Genomic DNA, 23,727 nt, shown 5'->3' on the forward strand with positions numbered 1-23,727 from the left:
CAGCGGTTTAGAGTTCTTATTTCCACCCTTAATTTAACAGGTCCCAGCAAATGACTGACTTCAAGCCCAAACAAGTTTTGATGTGTAAATGTGGTTTCGGAGTTTACTGGGTTTACTTTTGAATATATTTGACGGATGCTTCGGAATAAAAGGGAGAGAATACAGTTTCTGGGCGAGCTGGGTCCAGTCCGGCTGAGTGAAGACTTGTAAAAAAAAACAAAAAAAAACACTGCACTGCCTGTGTTCAGGGGAGAGTACATCTGGCCATTAAGATCTGGGTTACGCTCTAAAAGAACATATTTGCGCGACCCGGTCAGGATGAAAAAATATTTGCAGCCCATCTGAATGGCTGTTGTAGGGGAGGACTTGGCTGCAGCTACACTGTGTATATATTTCAGTAAGTGTTCTAGGAACCTACATAAATCAAACATTTTAAAGTTACAGTGTCTTTGTCTCCCAAGTGGTTTGGCTGTGTCTGTATTGTACTGTATGTCTCAACGTAGTTTCTTGTCTTTGTTCTGTTGGCAGTATCTGTGTGCGCAGCTTACACCGCATTGTCTGCCTAAGCTTGCACATGTGCACTTTATTATTAGCACTCAGTCCTGCTATGTCTTCATGTTCCATGTTCTTGGAGGAATGTCCTCTCAACTCACCATGTACTGTTGAGCGCCGTAGTAACTGATGGAAATTTGCGTCGCTGTTAAACAGCCCCGGCTTTAATGTCTTTCCCACAATGGCCACTTTACATCTGAATGAGTCTGTGTGAGGTTGTTATTTTATGGTTTGCGCGAATCATGCAAAATGATACAGCAGCGCATGAGTAACTCCGCGGCAGCAGTTTGGAGAAGATCCTTTTCGGTTTCAACATGACAGCACCCTCGTGGACAAAGCCACGGAGGGATTCGTTTTCAAGTTCGATCATATTTGGACAAATGGGGCTAAATTTTTTTTGCACTAGTCAGAAAACATTTTTGTTGATCTGAAAGCATGGGAATGTCTAAAGCAAAGGTCTTGAGTCAGGCTTGGTTTGGGTCAAAGTTTGAGGCCTGTGCATCCCTCTGAACACACACACACGCACACACACACACACACACACAAACACAGTCATTCACACACACACACAGCACAGTTACCCACTTACTTCTAACCAATTTCGTGCAAACGTGCAAACATGCCGTAACTGTCCCAACCAACTCAAAGCACTTTCTCTGTCACTCTTTCCCTGGTTTTGATCACACACTGTCTCTCACTCTGTGTGTGTGTGTGTGTGTGTGTGTGTGTGTGTGCCTCAGTCTGTTTCTCATTGCGAGGGAATGTGGCGTCTGTCTCTTTGTCACAGACGCTGGGAAACAAGAAGCCTCATCACCCTCATCCTCATCTGATTCTCCTCTATTCCCTCCCTTCGCGCAGTCCTACAGACACACACACACACACACACACACACACACACACACACACAAACACACACACACGCTGCACAGACATGGTTTTATTGACTTATTCATGCATGGGTTTGTTTCGGGGGCAGAGCTCCTGTCTGCCAGTCTGACAGATACCCTGTGAACCCTTGAGACTCCCCTCCCCATCTTTGTCTCCGCAGACGCACACACACACACAGACACACACACGCGCATCTTCCCATCCCCCCCGCCCCCACCAGCCTCCGACCCCTGAGTCCCCACTAACCCGAACATGGCACACGGGCTAGGAGCAGAGCTAACCGAGGTTCACTCAGGTCTCTCCTCCATCGTTTCCCCCCTCCCCTCGTCTGTCGCTTACCCACCTCCTCCTCACTTTCTACTTCTCTTTTCTCTCTCTGCTGGGGAGAAGGGGAAGGTATGCCCACATTTCCCAGAACAAAGACAGCCCAATTAAGTCAGTTTGAGTTAAGGTCTGTGTGGCAGAGAGGGATCGGAAGCGAGGAAGCTGAAGAGAGAAAGCGGCGACGGAGGAGCGAACGGCGTCAAGAGGGGAAGAGAGAGGCAGTCTAACGAACAGGGAAAAGAGGGGGTAAAAAAGAAGTAGAAGAAGAGGGAAGAAAAAAAAAAGGGGGGAGCGCGAGTCACTTTGTAGCGGAAGCGGGTCGACTTCGTTTTTAGCTCCTCAATGGGAGGCTATGAAATATTAATAACTGCTCCAGCCATATACTTCAGAGGCCTATGGTAAAACTTAAAGTCTAATGAGACGCCGCTCATGAATTGCTAATGGGGATGCTGGAATGTGTGTTTTCGCGTGTGTGTTTGAGTATCTGCACATGTGTTTATGTGTGCGTGGAGGGAGGGAAGGGAGGGGGGTCAATCTGGTAACTGAGGGGTGGAGTATAGCAGAGCTTTCAGTCTTTCAAAGAGCAGACGAAAAACTTCATTAGAGGCTTGAAGTTCTTCCTGCTGCACATCTAAGCACCGTCGCGTTTTTCCTCAACTGAGGACTCACTTCACTGTTCTCATCGGTCAGACCACAGCCAACGCAGTTAAGAGCCGTCGTGTTAATTGAAACAAAATGGAAATGTGTTTTTTTTTTTTCCTGTGGGCTTATTTTTGTCGATCTTTTGTAACAGCTCCATTCTTCCAACTCACGGTTAGAGTCACATGTGTGCCGACTGAAAAATGTAACATTTGCTTGGGAAGTTTCTTCTTTCTCTTTCACCCGACGCAAGCACACGCGCTGCCCTTGGTGTGGATGTCAAAGTGAAAGCGATTTAAAGGTTTTCAATAAAGCTCCGTAATAAAGCAGCCACCATTTCTGGGCTGAAATTACGTCTGCGTGCGTCCCAATGTCAAACATTTCGTATGCCTGACTGTCTAGCTGTTTGAGAACCTCAATGTTTTACATGAGGAGAAGAAAAAACTGAAAACACGAGACTATGCTTTGACTCCGTACATGACGTAGACTGATATGCTTCTTGTTTACCATGTCTGTCATGTTTCTTTAGCATCACAACATTTACTAATTAGCACTTAATACCATGTACATGTCATTAGCACCCAGGTATTTAACCATAAATAGACTAATTCTAAGTTCAGCAACTGTGTTGCAATTCCTCCTGAAAAGAACATGAATGTGTGAGCCGACCTTTAGCACGGAATAGTTGAACAGAGCGGACCTCGACAACAAAGGCATGTAAGAAGAGTGGCGTGTAAAATGTTTATATTCGCAGATTTTTTCCACACTTTTCCTTTTTTTTAAGATACACCCACTCATGACATTGTCACTGGTTTATGCTTTGCGTCCCTCCATTTTGTGGTTCCTTTAAGCTTTGATGTTCCGACACTCCTTCTGTGTCTAACTTTTCTCCCCTTTTCTTTGTAGAAAAACTTTGAAATTTCGTACTTCTCCTCTTGTTAAAGCATCGGTATGTGTGGCAGGTTGGATTTCTCTCGTTGTCCCATGAAAGGGTCCTAACGTAGTCGATGACTTTTGGAACTGAGGCTTTGTCAGGAGGTTAAATGAATATTTATCATTACTTAATTTTGACCAGACTTTTGTCTTATAATAAATAGCTGTGCCCTAAATGATTTAGTATTTAAAAATGAATTAACTTTGATTCCTGGCGTGATGAGACCATTCAAAGTCACAGTTTGGTTTGTAACTATTTAGAATTGTTGGTACATTGTGTGACGCATCATCTGGACCACATTAACCTTTTATTATTAACCTTTACAACGGCAGAAAAAGGCCTTTATCAGTGTCTGTGTATTACTGCTACTGGCTAATTACACAGTGAGGAAGTCATGACCTTTTATTAATTCACTTATTGACACAACAGTAGTTTTTATTTGACTGAACGTATGAATTCATAACATAAGACTTAATTGGCTTTTGTGAAAGTGAGAGCAACTTTCAATAACTCGGCTAATAATTACACACCAGAGATTTGTCCCAATCCCAAAGTCGCTGGCTCACATTGATTGAAGCATTGCTTATTTTAGCATTAAAAGGCCATCGGGCAGTAACTTAGCAACTATTTAAAGTGCCACTTAATAAAACTACTATATAGTGATGGAATATTGGCTTCTCTGCTGGACTTTAGTGGACTTTATGTAGTAACTGTAATTCTGTCATTGGTCTCCAGCCCAGATATTTTGCACAGCAGTGAAATACCTGGCCGAGTCTCCCGGTCTGATCTGTGCCAGAGCCGTCCAGCCTCACAGAGCCTCCAGACCCCCACCCCCTTTTTTGCCCCCCTTCCTCGGCTGATTGTAATGGTAGGGCTGAGCCATCAGCTGGAGGACTGTGGGTCATGTGCAGCCTGGGACTGAGGGGAGCCCAGGGGTGTTGCCCTGCATCACAGTGTTGCTTACTGACCTAATTTCTTACCTCCATGAATCTCCCCTGGCAGGGCGCTGATGTACAGACTCTGAGCATGCTCAGATTATTATCCAATTCACTTCAATTCAGTCTTATTTATATAGCGCCAATAACAATACAAATTGTCCCAAGACGCTGTAGAAAAAAAATGGCCTGAAACCTTATGTATCAAATATATGTATCAAAAAGAAACAAATCTGTGTCAATCACTGACATATACATATTAAAATGATTGCAGAGTAAATTGCCCTAAATTGATTCAAATAGGTTATTTTGATCAGATTTCCATATGCATGACTGTTTATTATTAGTAGAGGCCAATTTCCAATTAGGGGCAAGAGCAGCAGGAGAGTACTGAATATGTGTTGAGAACACGCTAATGAAAGAACAGAAAGATGTTCAGTTATTATTTTACTGAGAAAGTAGGCTACTCTCACAAGCTGCAATTTGGAGGTGTTTGCTAAATATGTGAAGTGGCAACTCATTTATATCTGAGCGTCACTGGAGCGTTTCCTGCCACATCTAAGCTTAGCTAAAGTGTGTATAAATACTGAACAATATTAAGATGTAACCCTATAATATTTAATACTGGGAGAAATTCCACTTGGTAGTTGTTTATATTTTATTTATTTGACCGTCTGATCAGAGCTGGCAATCGAATCCAATACGAATCAAACACAGATCCGGAAATAGAGTCTGCATTAAGACCGTCTGAAGTGCAGTTTTCAAAAGATGCCACAGAACAACGCGAATAAATGGGCCGGGTTGAGGGGAAATAAACAAACCCGTTCTCTGAATGTGAAAACCGACATGTCTACGCTACTGTAGAAATTAGTGGGAAAAAAAACACATGAAGAACAATATGATTGTCACATACAATTTAGAGCTGAGTAGTCAGTTAACATGGTAGCATCTTAACTCCTTGTATTTAGGATTAAGCAACAAGTAACTGAAAACAACTACTGTGGACGGCCCAAAGTGCAGGATACTAGTCTCTGTGTAGCGCGGTGCATTCAACTGTACTGGAACCGTTTTTGAAACATGCTCTTGTCAATGAGATCTTTTCATTAGTTAAAACAATAACCCTACATATGCTGAATTCCTCAAGGTGTTAAAAGTTGGCTGCAGGCTGAATATCTGAAGTTCTGTCCCATGTAACCAGAAAGACAGCTGCAAGGGAATGGTCTAGTTTAAAATATATATATGTTATACCTCTGTCATCACATCCATCTGCAGCATATTTCATTTCTCGTACACCTTGTTTTGCTTATATTACTTGAGTCAAATGGAATTATGTCACGTGACTTAGGTAATGTACTTACACCGCAAAGTCTAAGCACCACTTGTTTCAATTTAGACTTTTCAGGTCTCTTTTTACGAAATATAACCAAATTCGCCCTGGGTCTGATAGAAGCCATCTCTGAGAACAGCATTCGGTCGAAGCCAGCTTGTAAAACTCTCCCTGGCTGCAGTCTCGGAAACCCCTGGATGTGCTTTTTACTTGAGGACTGGTAATGAATTACAAATTCAATGAATGGCTGATTATTCGCTGTCTGTCAATCAGGTGACACATTACCTGTTTGTGCATTGAAAGCTCTGTGGATATGCACTTGGCGTTTTTGCTGCTGAAAAGATGTTTTACAGAGCTCAACAATTACTGCAGCACACAGACCAAAGTCTTCACTCGCCTCATAATGACAAACCTGCATCTTTGTTAACCTGGCTAATGCATTCCCATCAGTATATTTATGACATTACTTTTTTTTTTTTTTAACAGGTTTTCTGCCGCAAGCAGGCGAAATAAATAAATAAAATGAACTGTTTTGCCACACTGCAGGAATTTCACTGAACTGTGCCGCTTTCCATTCAGTCTAGTCCAATACATTGTCATTAGCATAAAAATGTGTGGATGGTAAGTCAGCTGCTCAATAAGCACGCTATAGAACTGGAGCGGAGGGGTGCTCTGTGGATAACGTATGCACGCTGTGTGGCCTGTTTGTGTGTCTGTCATCTGCTCTGCATATATGCCTGCTGACATGTGACTGAACAAATGGGCGTGATTAGTTAATGTGGATCTATCTATCTCACCGTGAGCATTTATGCAAGCTGGCGTGCACGGTGCATGTGTGTCACACATGCCTAGTAAAAAAAAAAAACGTAGCGTTGCGATGTGTATGAGTTCATTACGCGCGTGTGTGTGTAGGGGAGAGGGGAAGAGGGGGGGGGTGCAGATTTCCGCATGAGTGGTGCTGTCAGTGGGCATCAGTCAGCCAGGCAGCGACAGGCAGAGCAGATCATTAGCAGAGACAGAGAGAGGGGAAAGGGAAGGAGAGGGAACGGGAGAATGGGGAAGGCGAGGGTGAGGAGGGAGTGCAGGGGCAGAGCGGAGGGAAGGCCTCCGTGTTGCGTCTTTAATATCCGCCCTGAGAATTACACAGACAGGCCCGCTCAGTCACGCAACCGCCCCGCTACACCTAAGTCCTGTCCTCTTACTGCCCTCCCATCACCTTCAGTGCTTCAGGCCCCAGCCGATATCTTCCGTGTCAATATATCTCCGCTGAAGCTGCAATTTGGCGGCGCTTTATGACAATAACGATCAATAAGGCTCAGTTTTCACGGCCGTCAATTTCGAGCGATTCAGACTTTGATCCTATTAGAGTAATGTCCTGTAATGTTAAACCTGAACTCAAATGAAGCAGTTGATGCCATAATAAATTGTACGGCTGATATCATGGCAGCAAAACAAGGCATTAGATCAAAGTTTTCCCAGTGTAGTGTTGAGCACATATCAATCAATTTAACTGCATCGCATGAATCAGCAGCAGAAGGCTTACTCAGATTACTGTCTGCAAGAGTAAGGTTTCTGCATTTGCGGAAAAAAATATTTAAAGAGGTACTCCCATGAATTTTCATAGAGCTGGAGGACTTCTGATAGAACAAATGAAGGAATGGGATTTTGACCTTTTGGCCTCCGAAGTGGATCCTACAGTTCCCACAATGCAACTCAATATCATGCTTTGTTTAATGTTAGAATTTCCCAGGCTCGAAAAAAACTGTTTCAACTTATAAGTAAATATTCCTAGATGACATCTCTGTCCCTGTCGAGTTATGTAGTAACTAGAATCAGCTAATAGCAATAGTTCTGTTCAATAGTTGGAACTAGTGGTCGTGACAGTGAGCACTGGTGGGTTGAAATGAACCATAACATCATATTAGTGGTGTCCACGTTGACCCCAAACCCCGCGGGTCAGGCAGGCACCTGCAGCTTAAGGGGAAATGTCACAGGTTTTTGGTGAAGTGGGTCAAAAAGTGACAAAGAAACACATTCAGTTCAAGTTATAAATAACTTACAGAAACATTGCGTGCAATAGGCCAGACTGTGAGTGGTCACCTTCCACCTCTTTTGGCCCAATCTCTTTATCTCCCTGTCTCTTTCTCTCCAGCACATAAACAGTCACGCACACCCAGACTAAGCCAGCTCTACAGAATGTTTTAAGTGAGGTTTTACTACAGCTGTAGATTTCTTTAATAGTCTGACATCTTGTGTATTTTGAGAAAAATGAGAAAATTGCACCTAATTAAAGTCACTCCGCACGCATAAAGTTTCAAGGTCCAGTCGATAAATTGCAATTGTGGAATGACAAGTATCACCTTCATTGTTAAGGTATCCTAGAATGGGTATTGAGCGTTGAGCATTCTTGACAAATGCCTTGATTGCTTTTAATTGTTTGTCCTTTAAAGCTGTTTTGCTGTCAGAATCCTTTATAACAGACGCCACAGAAGACTCTAAACCGCTCGGTTCTCCAGCGACAGCAGTTTTGTTGCAAAGGAATTCGTCTCCATTGCGCTCAGATGATGTGTATGACTGCATCTCTGTTACTCTTCTATCCATCACCACTGAAAGTCCATCCAAACAATGTGATTTACTTTGCAGACCTTTGCAGAAACATGATAAGTTCCCAGCAACGAGACTCCAGATCATCTATCGGTGGGAAAGATACTCTAGTTTCCAGGCTGGGTCAGGTCCAGGCATAATTGTTGATATATTCCACATTGAATGTTTTTGCAGGTTGGGTGGTGCTAATCAGCTCTTGCAGGTCAGGTAGATGTAAAGATTAAAATTCCTATAACACCAGATAACTGCTACACTCTGTGTAGCCAACTCACTCTAGTGTCTCTAGCAAAGGTCACAGAACTTTACCCTGTGCGGAAGTCATGATAAAAACCAGCATCAGTCCAATATACATTGGTTTATCCGTATTCATAGACACACGCCAATTAAAACGATGGCACAAAATTCTCCGTGGGGCTCATTACAAAAAAGAATTTTAAAAAATGCCACGGCGCCACTATGTGAGTGCTCCTGGAAACACCTGAGGAAAAAAAAAAGTTTGATGTTTAGCGCAGACGTATTTAGACCGGCTCATTAGCTAACAATTAACACGGTTCTGAAGCGACAAGAAATGAGAACTTATTCCTGTAATCTGGAAAAATGTCACATGAGAATCAATTATCATCCTTCCTCGATAAATTAGTGGAAGCACAAACTGTGCTAACAACTAAAACATCACTTCAGGCACGTGTTTGGCCACACCTAGCGATCCTGGGGACAAACTGCTATGTCTGAAATGTTTTCATTCCCGGCCTGTTCAGTAACAAGTCTTTTCGCATCCTCCCTCTCTCCTGTGGAGTGTATACGAAGACCTTGTTCAATTCTGCCACTCTCCTCGCATCTAGCTTATTTTGCATTTTGCCCTTTCATCGTTCACCGGCTGGGGACATAACTCATCTTTTAGTGCTGCGTCTTGCGGTGACCACCTTCCACTCAACAACACCATTAAACAGGCAGATTAATGCTGCTATTAAATCCACACATCGACTTCAGTGGCGCTCATCAAAGACAGTATATATGACTAGGAGTGTCAAGGATTTGATGAAGTCAGACTTGCAGGGGGGGGCGATAAATCAGTTGGGAATCTAACACTTCACGCGGTAGAGGTTGACAAAAACTGGAGGAATAAACCTTTGCAGGAAATGAACACAGCTGTGCCAACATTACAAATAATGTATTATACTTCTACAACAGATACTCTGGCTGCAATAGATCACACATGATAGCGTCACTACAGGCCCAGACATCAGAAGCTTACCCACAAGCTATTTTGTGTGTGTACTTTGATTTAAGTATATGCAACTAATGTAGTTTAACTTTTACGAATATGCATCATGCTGAACTAATTACTACCTTATAACTGGACTTCAACTGGACTTTCCACAACAAAACATCCCACTTAGTTGATTGTGTACTTCATGAATTAAAAAACTACTGCACTACTCGTTGGTGCAGGTGCAATGAGAAAACAATATAATTCCATATAAATTAAATATAAAACCTGATAATCCCTCTAATTCTTTGAGTCAGATATTTGCAGTGATTAATCAAATTTTGTTGATTTTTCTGTAACATGTCTTTAGTAAAGCATGGGTAAATTGTTGTTTTTGGAATAGTGTACCTCACTGTATTCATTATTCTCTGTTGCTGATGAATGAATGTTTAATGAATAATACCTCATTTGAATATTTAACCATACTCTATCATGAGCATCCTATGTAAATGTATTCAGCTGGGTAAGATTAGTGGCAATGTATTCAGAATTTATTTTTTTCGTGTTCAAAACCTAAAATATACCAAGTAGTGGTCAGTTACCACATCACTGTTACCACTTGACTCGGTTTCTTTTCTTTCTCACAGGGTGACACTGCCAGGGAGGAAAACATTGGGATTATTGAAATCAAAATCTCTTTGGGGGGGCATGGTTATCCCAACCCTAAATGTCATGTGTTGGAATTTAAAGAACGGCAGCATTTTGAGCCTGGGGAAAATGTTACATCACTTTTTATTATCTGAGTTGTTAGCATTTGTGCAGCACTACTGTCGTGTGTTGCTTTGATAACAGCTGAATAAAACAGGAAAGACACGTTAGATTACGGGATGCATTTCAGTCAATAAATATTGGCGGGATGTCAAAGAAAATATGTATTTGAGATGTGTTGTGTGGATAGTATAAATGTGTTCAGTAAATTCCGTGTCAATCTGTTCAGGCCTAGCACCAAAACCCTTTAGACTTTAGACAGAGCGCGTTGGCTTGTTCTTGCTGATATCTAGTTGTAGTGTTGTTGCAGTTTGATAAACACCTCCCATCACTGGGCATGGATGATAGAAGGCCAGAATCTAGTGTTAGCAAGACAGCTACAAGCCGTTCACAAATTGCTTTGTTGATTTAGCTGCTGGCTAATAGCCAGCTAGCTAGCAGAGCCAATCCCTCGCACAAGAAGGAAACATTATGCTATGCTATGAAACAACTCCTCCTCTCTAATTGGACACAGATCAATCTCATACAGAATATTCACTTAACAGGACTGACCTTGGCGCTTTTTTTTTTTCTTCCAGTTATCCATTATATTTGTGCAGTCAGTGCTCTGCAAGGCAGAGGTGCCTGCCATGGCTGAATTACTCAGATATAGCCACACATTGATCTGACTCATTTGTACGTGGGTTTATGTCCTAGAGAGTAATTTTTAAACCATAGCAGTCACGAGAGTTGACAGTCTTCTTTGTAGGATATTAATGAATCAAGCCTAACACACATGTAGTGGTGACCAAACATACCTTGCGCTAAGCTAGGTGATTGCTGGTCACAGATGAATATTTTCCTCATAAATCTTTCCTGCATATGTATTATCTTTCTCCAGAGCAGAGCTGCAATACCCAAAGGTACATCTAAATCAAATAAATTCTACCAAATGTAGTCTGTGGACTTGAGTGCACTTTCTACAGAGAAGACATTTAATCTACAGCCCACAGATTTACATTTCTTTACGTGAGCTCAAAGCGACAGGAGCGCAGGAGAGAGACAGAGGATGACAGGGCCGAGTTTAGATTGCAGAAGAATGGGTCGGGAGGAAGGCATGGGAAGGGGAGGAGGTTGGCGGGAGGGGCAGACAAACGGAGAGACAGAAAGTGTCTGGAGTTCATTCAAGGCTAGCTGTCGTCAGGCGCAGCGTCACCCATCACATGGGCCGAATGCTAAACGCCAAGCTCTGAATCCTGACCTATTTTCATCAAACTGACACAGAAATCCACAGAGAGGCCGTCTTACGCTGCTAACCTCTGTCTGCCTCCTAGACCTAGACTACATCAGCAAGTCATCACACACACAGAGGCACACACTTTGCGTGATCAGTATGCCATAATGTAAATCTGCTTAGCTATTTAAAGTAGTTTAATGACGTTTAATTAATAATCTCCAAAATGATTGGCTGCAAATTATTCCCTCTCAGCTTTAGCTTGAAAGGCTTTTATTGTAATTTGTCCAAATATGTCGTTGGACTGATGAATATTCATTAGTGAAAATACTCTTCCCTGACCCGTCTTTGACAATAGACAGTAGACATGTTGTTCTTTTTTCTACATCTCAGCTTGACATGGTCAACAGACACCTTCCCAAGTGCAGCAACGGCTTTAACAGACATTTCACCAAGACAATGGGCAAAGAATTCTGGCTTAAACACAGCTAATTATCCTGCTCTTAACACACATCAATTGCTTTAATTTTTTAATGGGCTTTTATCAGCAATGATCGGAGTTGAATAACAGTCACCTCAAATGAAAACTAATTCAACTGCCAGCGAATGAATGTGACTTGACTGATGCTGAACATCACCTCAACACGACTGAACTACACTGAGAACAATGTGCATTAAGGGTGATTGATAGTGCTGTAAAATGACTTCTAGGGTAGAGTGTAGCTTTTTACTAATTTGCTCTGCACCCATTAATTTCCCTCAAAAAAATTGTCTTTTTTTCAGCATCTGTCACTAAACAAAATCATTTATGAAATTCTACCATCTAATACCTTAACTTCTTTTTACACTTCGCATGCATAATTGTGGAGATGTTTTTGTGAACTGAGCCCAAGTCAATGGCTTTCATGCATACTAATAAAGTAGTAAAGGGGTACAAAATGTAAGTATGATGTAGTGGAGTATGTTCTTTTGTAGGCAGCCAATGAATTTCTGAATCGTAAAGGTTTTCATGCATTAAACTCACATGCTAACAGTTTCACATTAAATTATAATATTGCCCCAAATATGACTTAATTTAAGTACTTTCAAATGCACCAATGCAGAGTGCAGAGTGACATGTTTGTAGTCCTTTGTTTTGCTATCTGTGAGAGAATAAGTTCATAGCCTCATAGCTTTATTTGTGCAGTACAGCAGTTCTGTTAATTTTAATCCTGCTAGCATCATAACTGTACTGTATGGATATAATTACCACTGTCCCTAGAGAATGGATCATTTTTGACTCGTCTTTGGTTTCGATATTTGACAATTTTTCCTTTGAGTACCATATCTAAGCAATACTATATGACTTGACGTTCGCCTTAAATCATCCATGCCCCCTGCTGGAAGTGTTTATATATATATATATATATATATATATATACAGATATACACTTTGCTGGATTTAGGCAGAAAAACCAGTTGATGAAGTTTGGTGAAAGGTCCACATTTTAAATTAAAATATAGAATTGTCATTATTACTGTCACCATCATCATTGCAGTTAGGCTTATAAATGATGGCCATATTTAAAGTTAAGTTTGATCTGATGTGAAATTGGAAACAGCGGTCTCATGTTTTGTCAACCCATCTATCCACCCCCATCTCTAGTTTAGGAACAGCAAAATGTTTGAACTTGACTAGAACCGAAGGTGTGGACCATTCAAGAACTTCATTATCAGGAAATTGTCAGTGTGAGATTGCAACAGACCTTTGAGAATCACATATATATAGGTAGCCCTTAATAGGGAATCATTTAGTACCAGTGATGTTTGGACAATGTAAAGGTATAGGTGAGTGAATGCTGTTTCACCAAGAAACAAAACCCTTAGCCCTGGCAGAGTTGGTGACTTCCTTATTTTAAAAGGCTGCACATCTGAATCAACACGCAAAAAGCCCTTTGTTTTTACATGCCCTCCACTCTTCAGCTCAAAATTTGGGGTTGCAAAGCCATGATCCAAGTTGTCCAGCGTGGCTCAGAATGCTCCCCTCTCCAGAGGCATTAATCACAGGGCTGCCGTCCTCCGATTGATTACCTCCCATCAATCTTAGTTTGCTGAGCCCTCCAACAGGAGAAAGCCCTCATGACGATCTGATTAAAAATGTAAGTGACTCATGATAGGAGCACATGCCCTGCCTCGGAGTCGATACTCCGTGCAAGACTAAAGCTACGAGTGGGACTTATCTGCTCATCTCCAAATGTCTGCGTCCATGTGTTCGGGCCCAGATCCAGGCCTGATCTCAGCGAGGGGACCTGCTGCAAAGAGGTGAGGTCTGGAAGAGAACCAGTGGACATCTGCGTGTGTGCTTTTGTGTGTGTGCTGTAGACGTTTGCAGCTGCAGACAGGAGGGGTAGTGACTTTGAGAGTGTCTGAGAGGCACATCCTGCCTGCAATTAAGGTGGAATCAGAGAGAGATCTGCGCTGCCTTGATAATGAGCCTCATCTGAATTATTAACTAGAGCTGTACCCCCCGGACCTGGACTCCCATCAGGCCCAGCTACACAACAACACATGCAGATACACACAAGCGCACACACAAACACAGAGAATGTTCAGATCCGCAGAAACCTCTATCAAACCCTTTTTAGCATGTACAGGAACTCAAAAAATAATCCCATTTGCAGTAGAAATAAGGGCAACACATTACTTGAAGTGGTCCTCATAAGGCATGAAAAGCCTATTATAAACACTGTGAGTGCATAATGATTTATTAAAATTGGTGCATAGTATAATGAGTACAATATGAGGAAAGTTGGGGGTGAATACTTTATGAGACAACTCTGTCATTAATCACATTAAAATTTAGTGCAATTTCAGAAGCATGATTACATTATAACATCTTCTCTCTCTCTTTCTGGATCCTTTTGGGTAACAGTCATTTTGACGTTGCAGTGAATTGATTGAGATGGTTAAGATGAGTGACTGCGCAGCATCTCCCCGTGTAAGGCTTAACTTTCATGGTCACTTCAACATCAGAACTCAAACATCTCACTGAGAAACTCACTGTTGCTACATTGTACTCTGGGTTTTTCAAAGTAACTGTTGCGGGAACATAAAAAATTTAGAGATCTCATAACTTAAACCCAAGTTTCAGGTCCTTTTGTATTTTCATCACATCACATTTTGCCGACGGTATTTTAAACAGTGCATCATTTTTGTTTTTGAGTTGTTTTGTTGTTTTCCCACTTTGCAGATGGCCATAGGTTTCCATCCGTACCATGTGGTAATGAATGGAATGGCTTACTTTAGATTACAAGTAGCCGTTCTGCAAACCATGTTATTGCGTTTTAGCAATTTGGATGCGCGTTGTCATCGCTCCAGACAACCATTGTTGTTGGGGAAATGAATGGCTGCCTGGAGCAACAGACAGCATACAGTCAAATGTGCAAAACACAGCAGCATGATTTGCAAAATGTGTACTGCTTATGTAAAATAATGTGAGTGATTTCTATACCATAGAGAATTAGATGGAAACAAAGGCTGTCTGGAGTGACTTTAATTTGCATTGGTTGTCTCGAAATGAATACAAAACTGACATTCAATCAAATTATATTTTAAGAACAAATTTCTCTCGTCAACATCGGTTACATAATCCCAGCATGCTAACGCAATGGACGTATGTACCGTGACAACAGTTACATAACTCCGCCAAAACTAAGGTTGGTTGGGATTTTAAAACACAAGCACTTTACAAGAGTCGAGATTCAAGTCCATTTTCAAACTGTACGGCAATGAATTCCAAGCAGTGGCTGTCAGGAGTTGCTGGCAAAATCTAGCCAGACCTCTAGAAGTCACTTTTGCAAAATAACTACTTGTGATGTAAAGCATTTGACTGATTGTTGCTCCAGGAAATTAATGGAAACCAGACCTCCATAAGGGAGGACCGCAAGAGTGGAAAAATGCATAAAAATCAAAAATTACACAGGGCGCATTTGAAAACGGTCAGGAAAAAGGCTGATAATACAGGACTTGACTGCAGAGGTAAAACGAGGCCACCGACAGATGAGAAACAAGTGGAAACCAATGAGTACCTGGAGGAGTGGATGGTGAAATACAGCCACATTTTCAAAACACAACAGCAGAAGTGAGACTTGTTCAAAGTGAGACAACGTATGTAAAAAAAAAAAAAAAATAAAAAAATGGAGTGGTGTGGTCCTTTAAAGCTTATTGGAAATATATGTGCTGACCTGCTCCTGACTCACGGTCTGACAGTGTGGACAGACGACTGACTGTTGTTTGACTAGTGCTCTGCTCATCATCCGAGCCAGACACCAGAACATTTTGAAGCCCTGAGGTCTGGTAGACAACACGGAGAGAATGTGCGCTGGGCCGACATTTTACGACACACCAACGGGCACAATTCCCAAGATCCGCCTGCCTCACTGACTGCTCTGTGTCTGGACTCGGTTTTCTCTCTGGAATTTCCGTCTGTAGAGTGTTTCTCAACGTTTTATTCCAGCTGATTTATTCCATCTGATTGAAGTGTGAGGGCTGAGGGCGAGAATATTTTGTTCTATTCCAACCACTATGACTCATTTTAAGAAGTGAACACCCCGCCTCCACTGCCAGTACGTCTCTTGTTTACATCCCAGCCCTTCTCCAGATTGAAGCGATATCTTTTCAGATGCCTTTTGTAGCTCAGCATCAAGTGATGAGGCAACTGATCCCTTTGGATCAAAACCTGTCCCGTCTCTGCGTGGCCTCCTTTCCATTCAAGGTCTCAATGACTCTTCCAAACAGTTTTCTCTCCATTCACGGGGCTAATCAGATGAGTTTTACCATAGTCTCAGATTCAACAACCAACCCCCATTGCCTTCCAAATTCCTCTTCCCATTCCCCGCCCCCAGTTAACCTAGCGCCAAGCCCGCCAACTCAAGAGCTGCCTCTCCTTCTGCTGCGCTTTTGTGATAATAACAATAACTGTGTAGCGGTGCAGAGGGCTTTCTGTTGAGCCAGTGCCAGGCCGGCTGGCACAGGGAACCCTCTAAGCCTGTTCCACCATCTCCAACCAATTCCCCTCTGTCTGGGCTGGCGCTGGAGCATCATAGGCATTAAGGCTGCTATCAATGTGCTCAGCAGCAGGGGCCACCGCCACCACTCACTCACTCGCTCTATCTTTTCTCTTTCCACCTCTCCCGTCCTCTCCCACTCAATTCGGAATCCAATTCAAAAAAGGTTTTATTGGCAGTACAAATAATACCTTGTTCTCCAAAATGTCTCCTGTCTCCTGTACCCCCCCCCCCCCATCTCCCCTCCCCCCCTTCTTTTGTGCTTTGCAGCTTATTTTCCTTCCCCATCTCCCGCAAGTGGAATCTCAGCAGAGCAAGGTGATGGCCATCAGCGTGGGCGGTAATACTTTACGTGAAGTGCATTGTGATGCATTACGAGCAGATTAGGAGCATATTAGACGTAAAGATCCACTTGTGCTCTCGGTAATGAAGGACATGGAATAAGTCAATTTGACCATTTCCACGGCCGACATAAATCTTATTTATCGCGCAATCAAAACTGTGTTTACCAGCACGGATACACACACACACACAAGGAAAATGATTTTATTTGTTAATAAAGTTCAGTTAAAATGTCATAAATAAGCTCCAGAACCTTATGATCAGGACGCATATGTGTCAGATTGTTCTGTTGCAATACACTACCTACAGATTATAATGTTTCTGTGGAGTTAGTTACTGACTAAGCTGTACACCTAACCTAACTTTTACTCTTTTTGGTAATAGGATGGTTAATATGCTACTTAGGCATGCATGGTCTATCTCTGTTTATTAGATACACTTATAAAGCAAAACGCACACAAAACAGCCCACGATGTTGGATCGACATTTTGTTTCATCCGACCAGATTGTTGATTGCACTAGCGAAGCCTATCGTAAACAGCAATGCAGCCGAAGCATAGAAAGCTACAAACTGCGGCAGTCAACACCACAACTAGCTGCTATGAAGCCATGTGTTGGTGTTATGTAGTCAGCTACTCAGGCACATTCAGTGATCCCAAAGATTTTTGACATTTGACATTGTCCTAGACGTTTTCTTGTTATGCCTTAGCCCTGAGGTCAGGATTTGTAGCATTGTCATAATGGTCTTTTTATGTTGAGATATATTCATGAACATGCATGTAAACGAGAGGAACTGAAGACTAATTTCTCGACCTCCATTATCAGCATGGAACCTAATCTACACGTTTGTTGACAGTGTTGTCAAATGCTGTATACTATGAGCTTTGAAAAGTGAAAATGTGTGTCAGAGCTGTTGTGGATTTTGCTTATTTCTGATATATTTAATTATTACTGATTGTCAGCAGCTCTTATGTACGTCTGCTCCACACTGGCCGAACATTTAAAAGGACGACATTCCAGTTCAGTGACACGATGTTCCAGGATGAACATAATGTGCAATCCAGTTCTGTGTCACGGCGTCACTGGGACACTCCATGGAACTGTGTGTTAATAAAACCTTCCTCACATGTGCTTTTGTGTATGACAGCACCATCAAATAGACACACCTATACAGTATGTATTAAGTATTGAGATGCAGGAAGTTTACAGCTGTTATCTGTGTATGAGAGAATGATGGCTAAAATAACTCAATAAAGGTCCACAGCCGGACCTGGACTGAGGACGCTGTAGTTCATGGTTGGAAAGTTACCCTGGGGCCACCAGAGCACTGCATAAGTCCTGGACATTCATCCTCCAGGAAGTGCAGCTGAAGTGATCAAAAACTCTGCCAGAATGGTGTAGAAATGTGCAGTCGCATAGCTGGGAAATTATGACTCCCCTAAAATGAAGTCTGCAAAATAAAATGAAAGCTCATGAATCTCTGCAGCTGATTTAAACACACCGAAGGAAAGAAACTCTGCATGAGCAAGACTTAATGCTTTCATGAATTTCTAAACGAAGCTCACGTGTGCTGCCACTTGTTTTCTGTGTCAGTGTCTGATTAGAACAATCGTACACCCACGGCGTGCCTTTTAACGTGCTGCTCCAGAAAGCCTTTAGGAAGAGTCAAAGAGCTCCTACCTGCCTGCTGCTGCTGCTGCTGCTGCTGCTGAATGTGAGTACAGTACAGCCTGCAGACAGGCCACAGCACAGCACATCTATTCCCACGCAGAGCCACTTGTGAAATGAACATAACAGTTGCGTGCGCGTATGCGAGTGTGAATGCGAGAGAGAGAGGGAAAGAGAGATAACGCACATGTCCCACCTCCACCACCCCACCCCATCGCCCGCCACCGTGGCCACCTACAGAACTGAACTCACTTCACAGGACCAAACACAGCCTCCCACCTCAGATGCAATAACAAACATGGGCAAAATACTTAACCACAATTACCGAACCATAATCAGAGAAATCCATACATAGAATTCGTGGCAGCCTTGCTGTCACACGTTTAAGCAACGCTTTCGCATGTGTGTTTGTGTGTGTGTACGCTATGTGTAACCACAATCAAAGAAATCCCTACACTGTCAGAGAAGAACAGTGTGTGAAGGGATTCCAGCGCGCCAGTGTTAACCTTGACATTTAACCAAGTGACTGACCCCTGACACCTATAGATAGATAGATAGATAGATAGATAGATAGATAGATAGATAGATAGATAGATAGATAGATAGAGTGTGCATATTGGTCCAGATGAAGACAAAGAGCCCTCAACTGAACTGAGTATCAGCTCTCGGACAGGATTACACAACAGCTCTTAAAGACTGCTTTTAATAGCGAGACTGGATCATATTTCCTTCCCATCCTTCCCTCCATCCATATACATCCACATGCCCCCCATTTCTCACCACACCATCAATGCTGTTCAGTCTAACCAGAAACATACAAGACTCCGGGAAGCTGTTGTACACAAATGTGTGTGCGTGTGTGTGTATGTTTTGAGTGATTCTGTACCTCCTTGTTGCAAATCTCATTAAAGACACTGCCAACTGCTACAGTCCAACATGTGCGTGCATGTCTCTCTCGCCTCTTGCTTTTTTTTTCTTTTTCTTTTTTTTTTCTGTTTTTTTGCTGGTTGTTGTTGAGGAGTGTTATTATGATTGAATCAAGTTGTTTTTCGTCTCGGCTCAAGTGCCTCTATCCGCCAATCAGCTCCCTCGCCTTGACCGGCCAATCAAAAACGCCACGCAAAGCTATGAGGCCGGGCATCCCTGGTCGTCACAAACAAGACCCGGGGAATTAAACCCCAGCTTTCAATCCAATTTTTCCTGTTTTTAAATGGGGATTAATCCGTGACTCTGTGCTGTTGAACTTGGTTCAACTCCTGGAATGGAGCTGAAGCACTGGGAAAAAAAACGTACAGTATGTGTGAGAGGGATAAAAAGATACTTATCAAAAGCCATTGTAAGGATATGACGGGGTGACAGGAGAAGTAGAGTGAGGATTTTAGATCAACACGGATGGTGATAATCCCACTGACACTCGTGTTTCTTCATGTCTCAGTAAAGGAACGAAGCTTCAAAAATCTTCTTAAAGTGGTTCATTTTAATCAAGGTCCTTAGTTCACTACTCAGTACAATGAGTACTGGTTAAGATGAAAAAGTGGTTGAATGTTATTGGACATTTATGGCGTCCACCGTTCACCATTCTGTCTTTGCAGCTTTAATTTTCACCTGGTTTTAAACTTTTCTCCTGTGTGTCACCCTGCTTTATGAAACGGACAGGCTAAATGCTCCTCAACCAACTTTAAGATCACCGCTGTGTTAAATAAAGCATGTCTCCTTGGCAAAGGTCCTGGTAGTACAGTGCCAGTAAATGCTAAGCGCTGCTATCAAATTTAACAAGATGGGAGCTTTTGAGGCTGCTTCCCTGTCTCTATTACATTTAACTATGACTATCAGGTTTTTTTTTTTTTTTGAAACCCTATTAATTACTGTATGGAGCCTTGCAGCGCTGTGATGGAACTCCCACTATGCACAAACAACAATTAAAAAGTGGCAACAAAGCAAAAAAGCAAAAAAAAAAAAAAAAAAAAAAAAAAAAAAAATCCATTTATTAATTTTTTTATTTATTTTTAATTCCTGACTAAGAGCAAGTCAGATTTAACTGCTAATTATTAATTTTCCAGTTTGACCTAAAGTCCAGTCTAGCCAGTCTAGGGCTGATGTGTTTAACGGAGCGTTTATTGCCAGATGTTGGAGCACTGCGTGCACTGTGAGCAGCTGATTTTGAGACTGTTCCTCTTGGTTTGAAAAAATTCCAAAAACAGCATGCACAAGCCAAACTTTGGCAAAACGAGTGATGCTACAGTTGGCTTGAAAACAAAAGACTGTTAATCCTAACATAGAATGGGTGGTAAATTTAAGTAGATTACAGCTACCAATCTATTAGATTAACCTCATATTAATTTGAATGTAAGACATAATCTGTGGTTACATCTGTTTGCCGTGACACCCAATGTCATCATCTCTTGTTATTGTCATTATAAGCTCCTCGCCTTGCGCCATGCTTTCGTACAGCCTGTGCGTAATTCGGCGTGTGCGCTATGGATAGCGGGGGGCGGGGTGACTCCAAACGGTTTATCCCGAGCACCCAAACGGCGGCATGGGTGACGCTCCAGTCGTGGAGTCGAAAATCGGACCCAAGGCACACTTTGTCCCCTATGTGACCCGATATTGCAGAGAAGTATAGGCTTGAAACCAGACACATCGCAAATGCGTCAAAGCGCGCATATCCAAAAGGAACCGGGAAGAGGGGGTTTGGCTCCGTGGCTTCTACTATATGCGTAGGCTGCAACCTCTAAATACGATGAACCCAGTGAACCCTTCTCCAGCTACGCTCGCCGCCCATTTCCACGCTCTGTACTGTGGAGTGACATGGGGACATGACACTGACATAAATTGCTGGAACCAAGGGTCAATTATGTGGCTTTCAAATATGCAGAAAGGAGTTGCGCTGCAGACAGGGACTGAGTCTAAATATAATGCAGCGTCTCCACTAAAACCTTCACCATGTGGTCTCTTAAAATTCTTTCATGTGGCCTACCTTCCATCCGGCTGAACTGTTGCTGTCGCCTTTATCCTTGAAATATGGAACAAAGCGAACCATCCAGTCATATATCTGGGACAGGGTGAGCCTCTTCTCCGGAGCGCTCTCGATGGCACGGGTGATGAGATCTGCATACGACAGGTTTCCCCACGCGTTCCGCCGGGAGGACTTTGCCTTGCGCAGCTGGCCGGCCACGTCGAGAGCAGCCCCGGACATGCAGGCAGGAGCGGCCACGACTGGGGCCGGGGCACCGGCTGGATGCTTGATCTCCGCCGGCGCGCCGCCTTTTCTCTCGGCCCGGCATGCGGGCACGTTGTACTGCTCCACTTTGACCGATGCCAGGGCCAGACCCCGACTCGCCTCGTCTCCCCCGGGGAAATCTTCCGGACACGGCAGCGGCCAGGTGCACGACCTCGACCGGCTGTGAGGCTCAAATTCCGAATCGATATCAACCTGATGCGCATCCATGCCACTGTTCTCCATCATCATCAGCATGGTGATTTCTCGTTGAATAGAAGTCAAAACCGGACAAGGTCACTATAACAAAAAGCTTGTCAAATTTGGACGCCTGCCAGTGAGTTAAAATGCCCAAACTGGCCCCTTGTACAAAGAAAAAAAAGAATCGAATTGTATTGTTTCACACACAGTGATGATCAGCCAGTATGAAAAAAGCCGGCAGCGATGTGGGATATTATCATTCTCCTCAGTGCAACAATGTGGCATCACATCAGGACAGATGAAGGTGTATCCGAGGCATCAACAACAGTATCAGTCTCTCTTCCATGTTAATTGCACAACACCGGCTGTGTGGCTGCATGCAGGACACAGCCGGTCAAACACCCATTATGAAAGCCAGACACACTTGGAGAATGTCTGTGTTCTCGCTCCGGCTGCAGCAACAGTTGATCCCTGTGACAGATGAGGTCCGGTGCAGGTTAAAAAGAACGCTTATCAAACTACCCCCCAAATTAAATGACTTTCGAATCTCCCCCCAAAGCTCTGATCCCAGCTTTTACTCGCGTCTTTCTGCAGATCGGGAGCTTCAGCTGAAACTCACTGCAAAATCGCTCTCACTCCCTTAGAAATAAAAAAGCGGGCTCTCATGAATCATTTATATGAAGCCGTGAATTTCCAGACGAGAAAAAAAGCCCCTCATGGATTTGATTTGGAGCATCCTCTGTCTCATCTCCACGCTGCCAGACGCCTCACTTGGTGTTGTAGATATTTCTACCTTTGTCTGTAGCTCTCCGTGCACATGTCACATGGGTAGCCCACAGTCTTTCCGCCGCTCTGTCTTTATACTACAAGTCTGTGTGTCTCTGAAGGCTTGAAGCCACTTAACTGTAGCCTGGAATAAAGTGGAATAAGTGCTGCTTCCATATAATTGGACGCCGCCTGGATCAAGTCACTCCCTCCAGAACAGGTTTACAGAGGGGGAGGAGGGTGCGCGTGTGTGTTTGTGTGTGTAGTTTTTAATCGCGTTTATTTTTTCACAACTAACAGCGACTTTCAGTTCAGTTTGTACCATTTTTTATTTATTTATTTATGTTTAACATCTTAGCTTAACTGTCCTGTATGTTTGAATGTACGCATCGGACAGTGTGTCAAATTAAATAATAAACGACTCCCCAAAGGAACTTGAAATTCGAAATTCTGATTTCGTGTTTTCGGTAGTAAGAGGCAAAAAATATAGGATTCTACTCCAAGTCTGCAAATAGTACAACTAGGAGGGAATTCATATATATTCTAAGTAACTGACACTCTTCATTTTTTTTTTTTTTTTCAGTTAATCGTTCGTGCTGTTTCAAAGCCTTTTACACACTGACACAGGAATGTAATGCTTGAGTAGAAAGGCTAAAGCTTTACCTTACTTCACTTGAATTTGACAACTCATTGGCCTTGTTGTGGAGGTTTAACAGACTGATTAGCAACCAGATTTGACTCTGAAACATCAATGCTGGATACTGAATTGAATAATAGTGCAGGACTATACAAATATAAATTTATAGAAATAAAATTGAACATTTAAGCCTTTGTGCCATACGAGTTCATATGATGTGGGTTAAGCTATTAGTGGCAAATCTATTTACTGATGGCGTTAACGGTAGTAGCTTTAATAAAGCACATAATAAACAAATATAAAATACTGCTGTATTTAACCAAGAACACCTTTAAATTATAAAGTCCCCCACAATAGTACTTCAGATACCGCTAACACCAGATCAAGGACATTCACCTCCAGTGAAGGATTACCCATTTGTGCTGCAGCTTATTACTACTACAAATTGGGTTTTGCTG

The 23,727-nt window shown here is 42.7% G+C and overlaps 1 protein-coding gene across 1 annotated transcript in view; it reads right to left on the bottom strand.

Annotated features, from left to right (window-relative positions):
* The window catches only part of foxo6b (forkhead box O6 b), a 41,036-nt gene extending 17,980 nt beyond the window's left edge, over nucleotides 1-23,056 (bottom strand). The window contains exon 1 of the mRNA XM_047606047.1: nucleotides 21,427-23,056. Within this exon, the coding sequence (XP_047462003.1) occupies nucleotides 21,427-21,924 (498 nt within the window). The 5' untranslated portion in view covers nucleotides 21,925-23,056. The remainder of the gene's footprint in view (nucleotides 1-21,426) is intronic.
* Nucleotides 23,057-23,727: the final 671 nt, after the last annotated feature.

Source organism: Mugil cephalus, chromosome 14, assembly GCF_022458985.1.
Source record: "Mugil cephalus isolate CIBA_MC_2020 chromosome 14, CIBA_Mcephalus_1.1, whole genome shotgun sequence".
In the NCBI taxonomy this organism is placed as follows: Eukaryota; Metazoa; Chordata; class Actinopteri; order Mugiliformes; family Mugilidae; genus Mugil; species Mugil cephalus.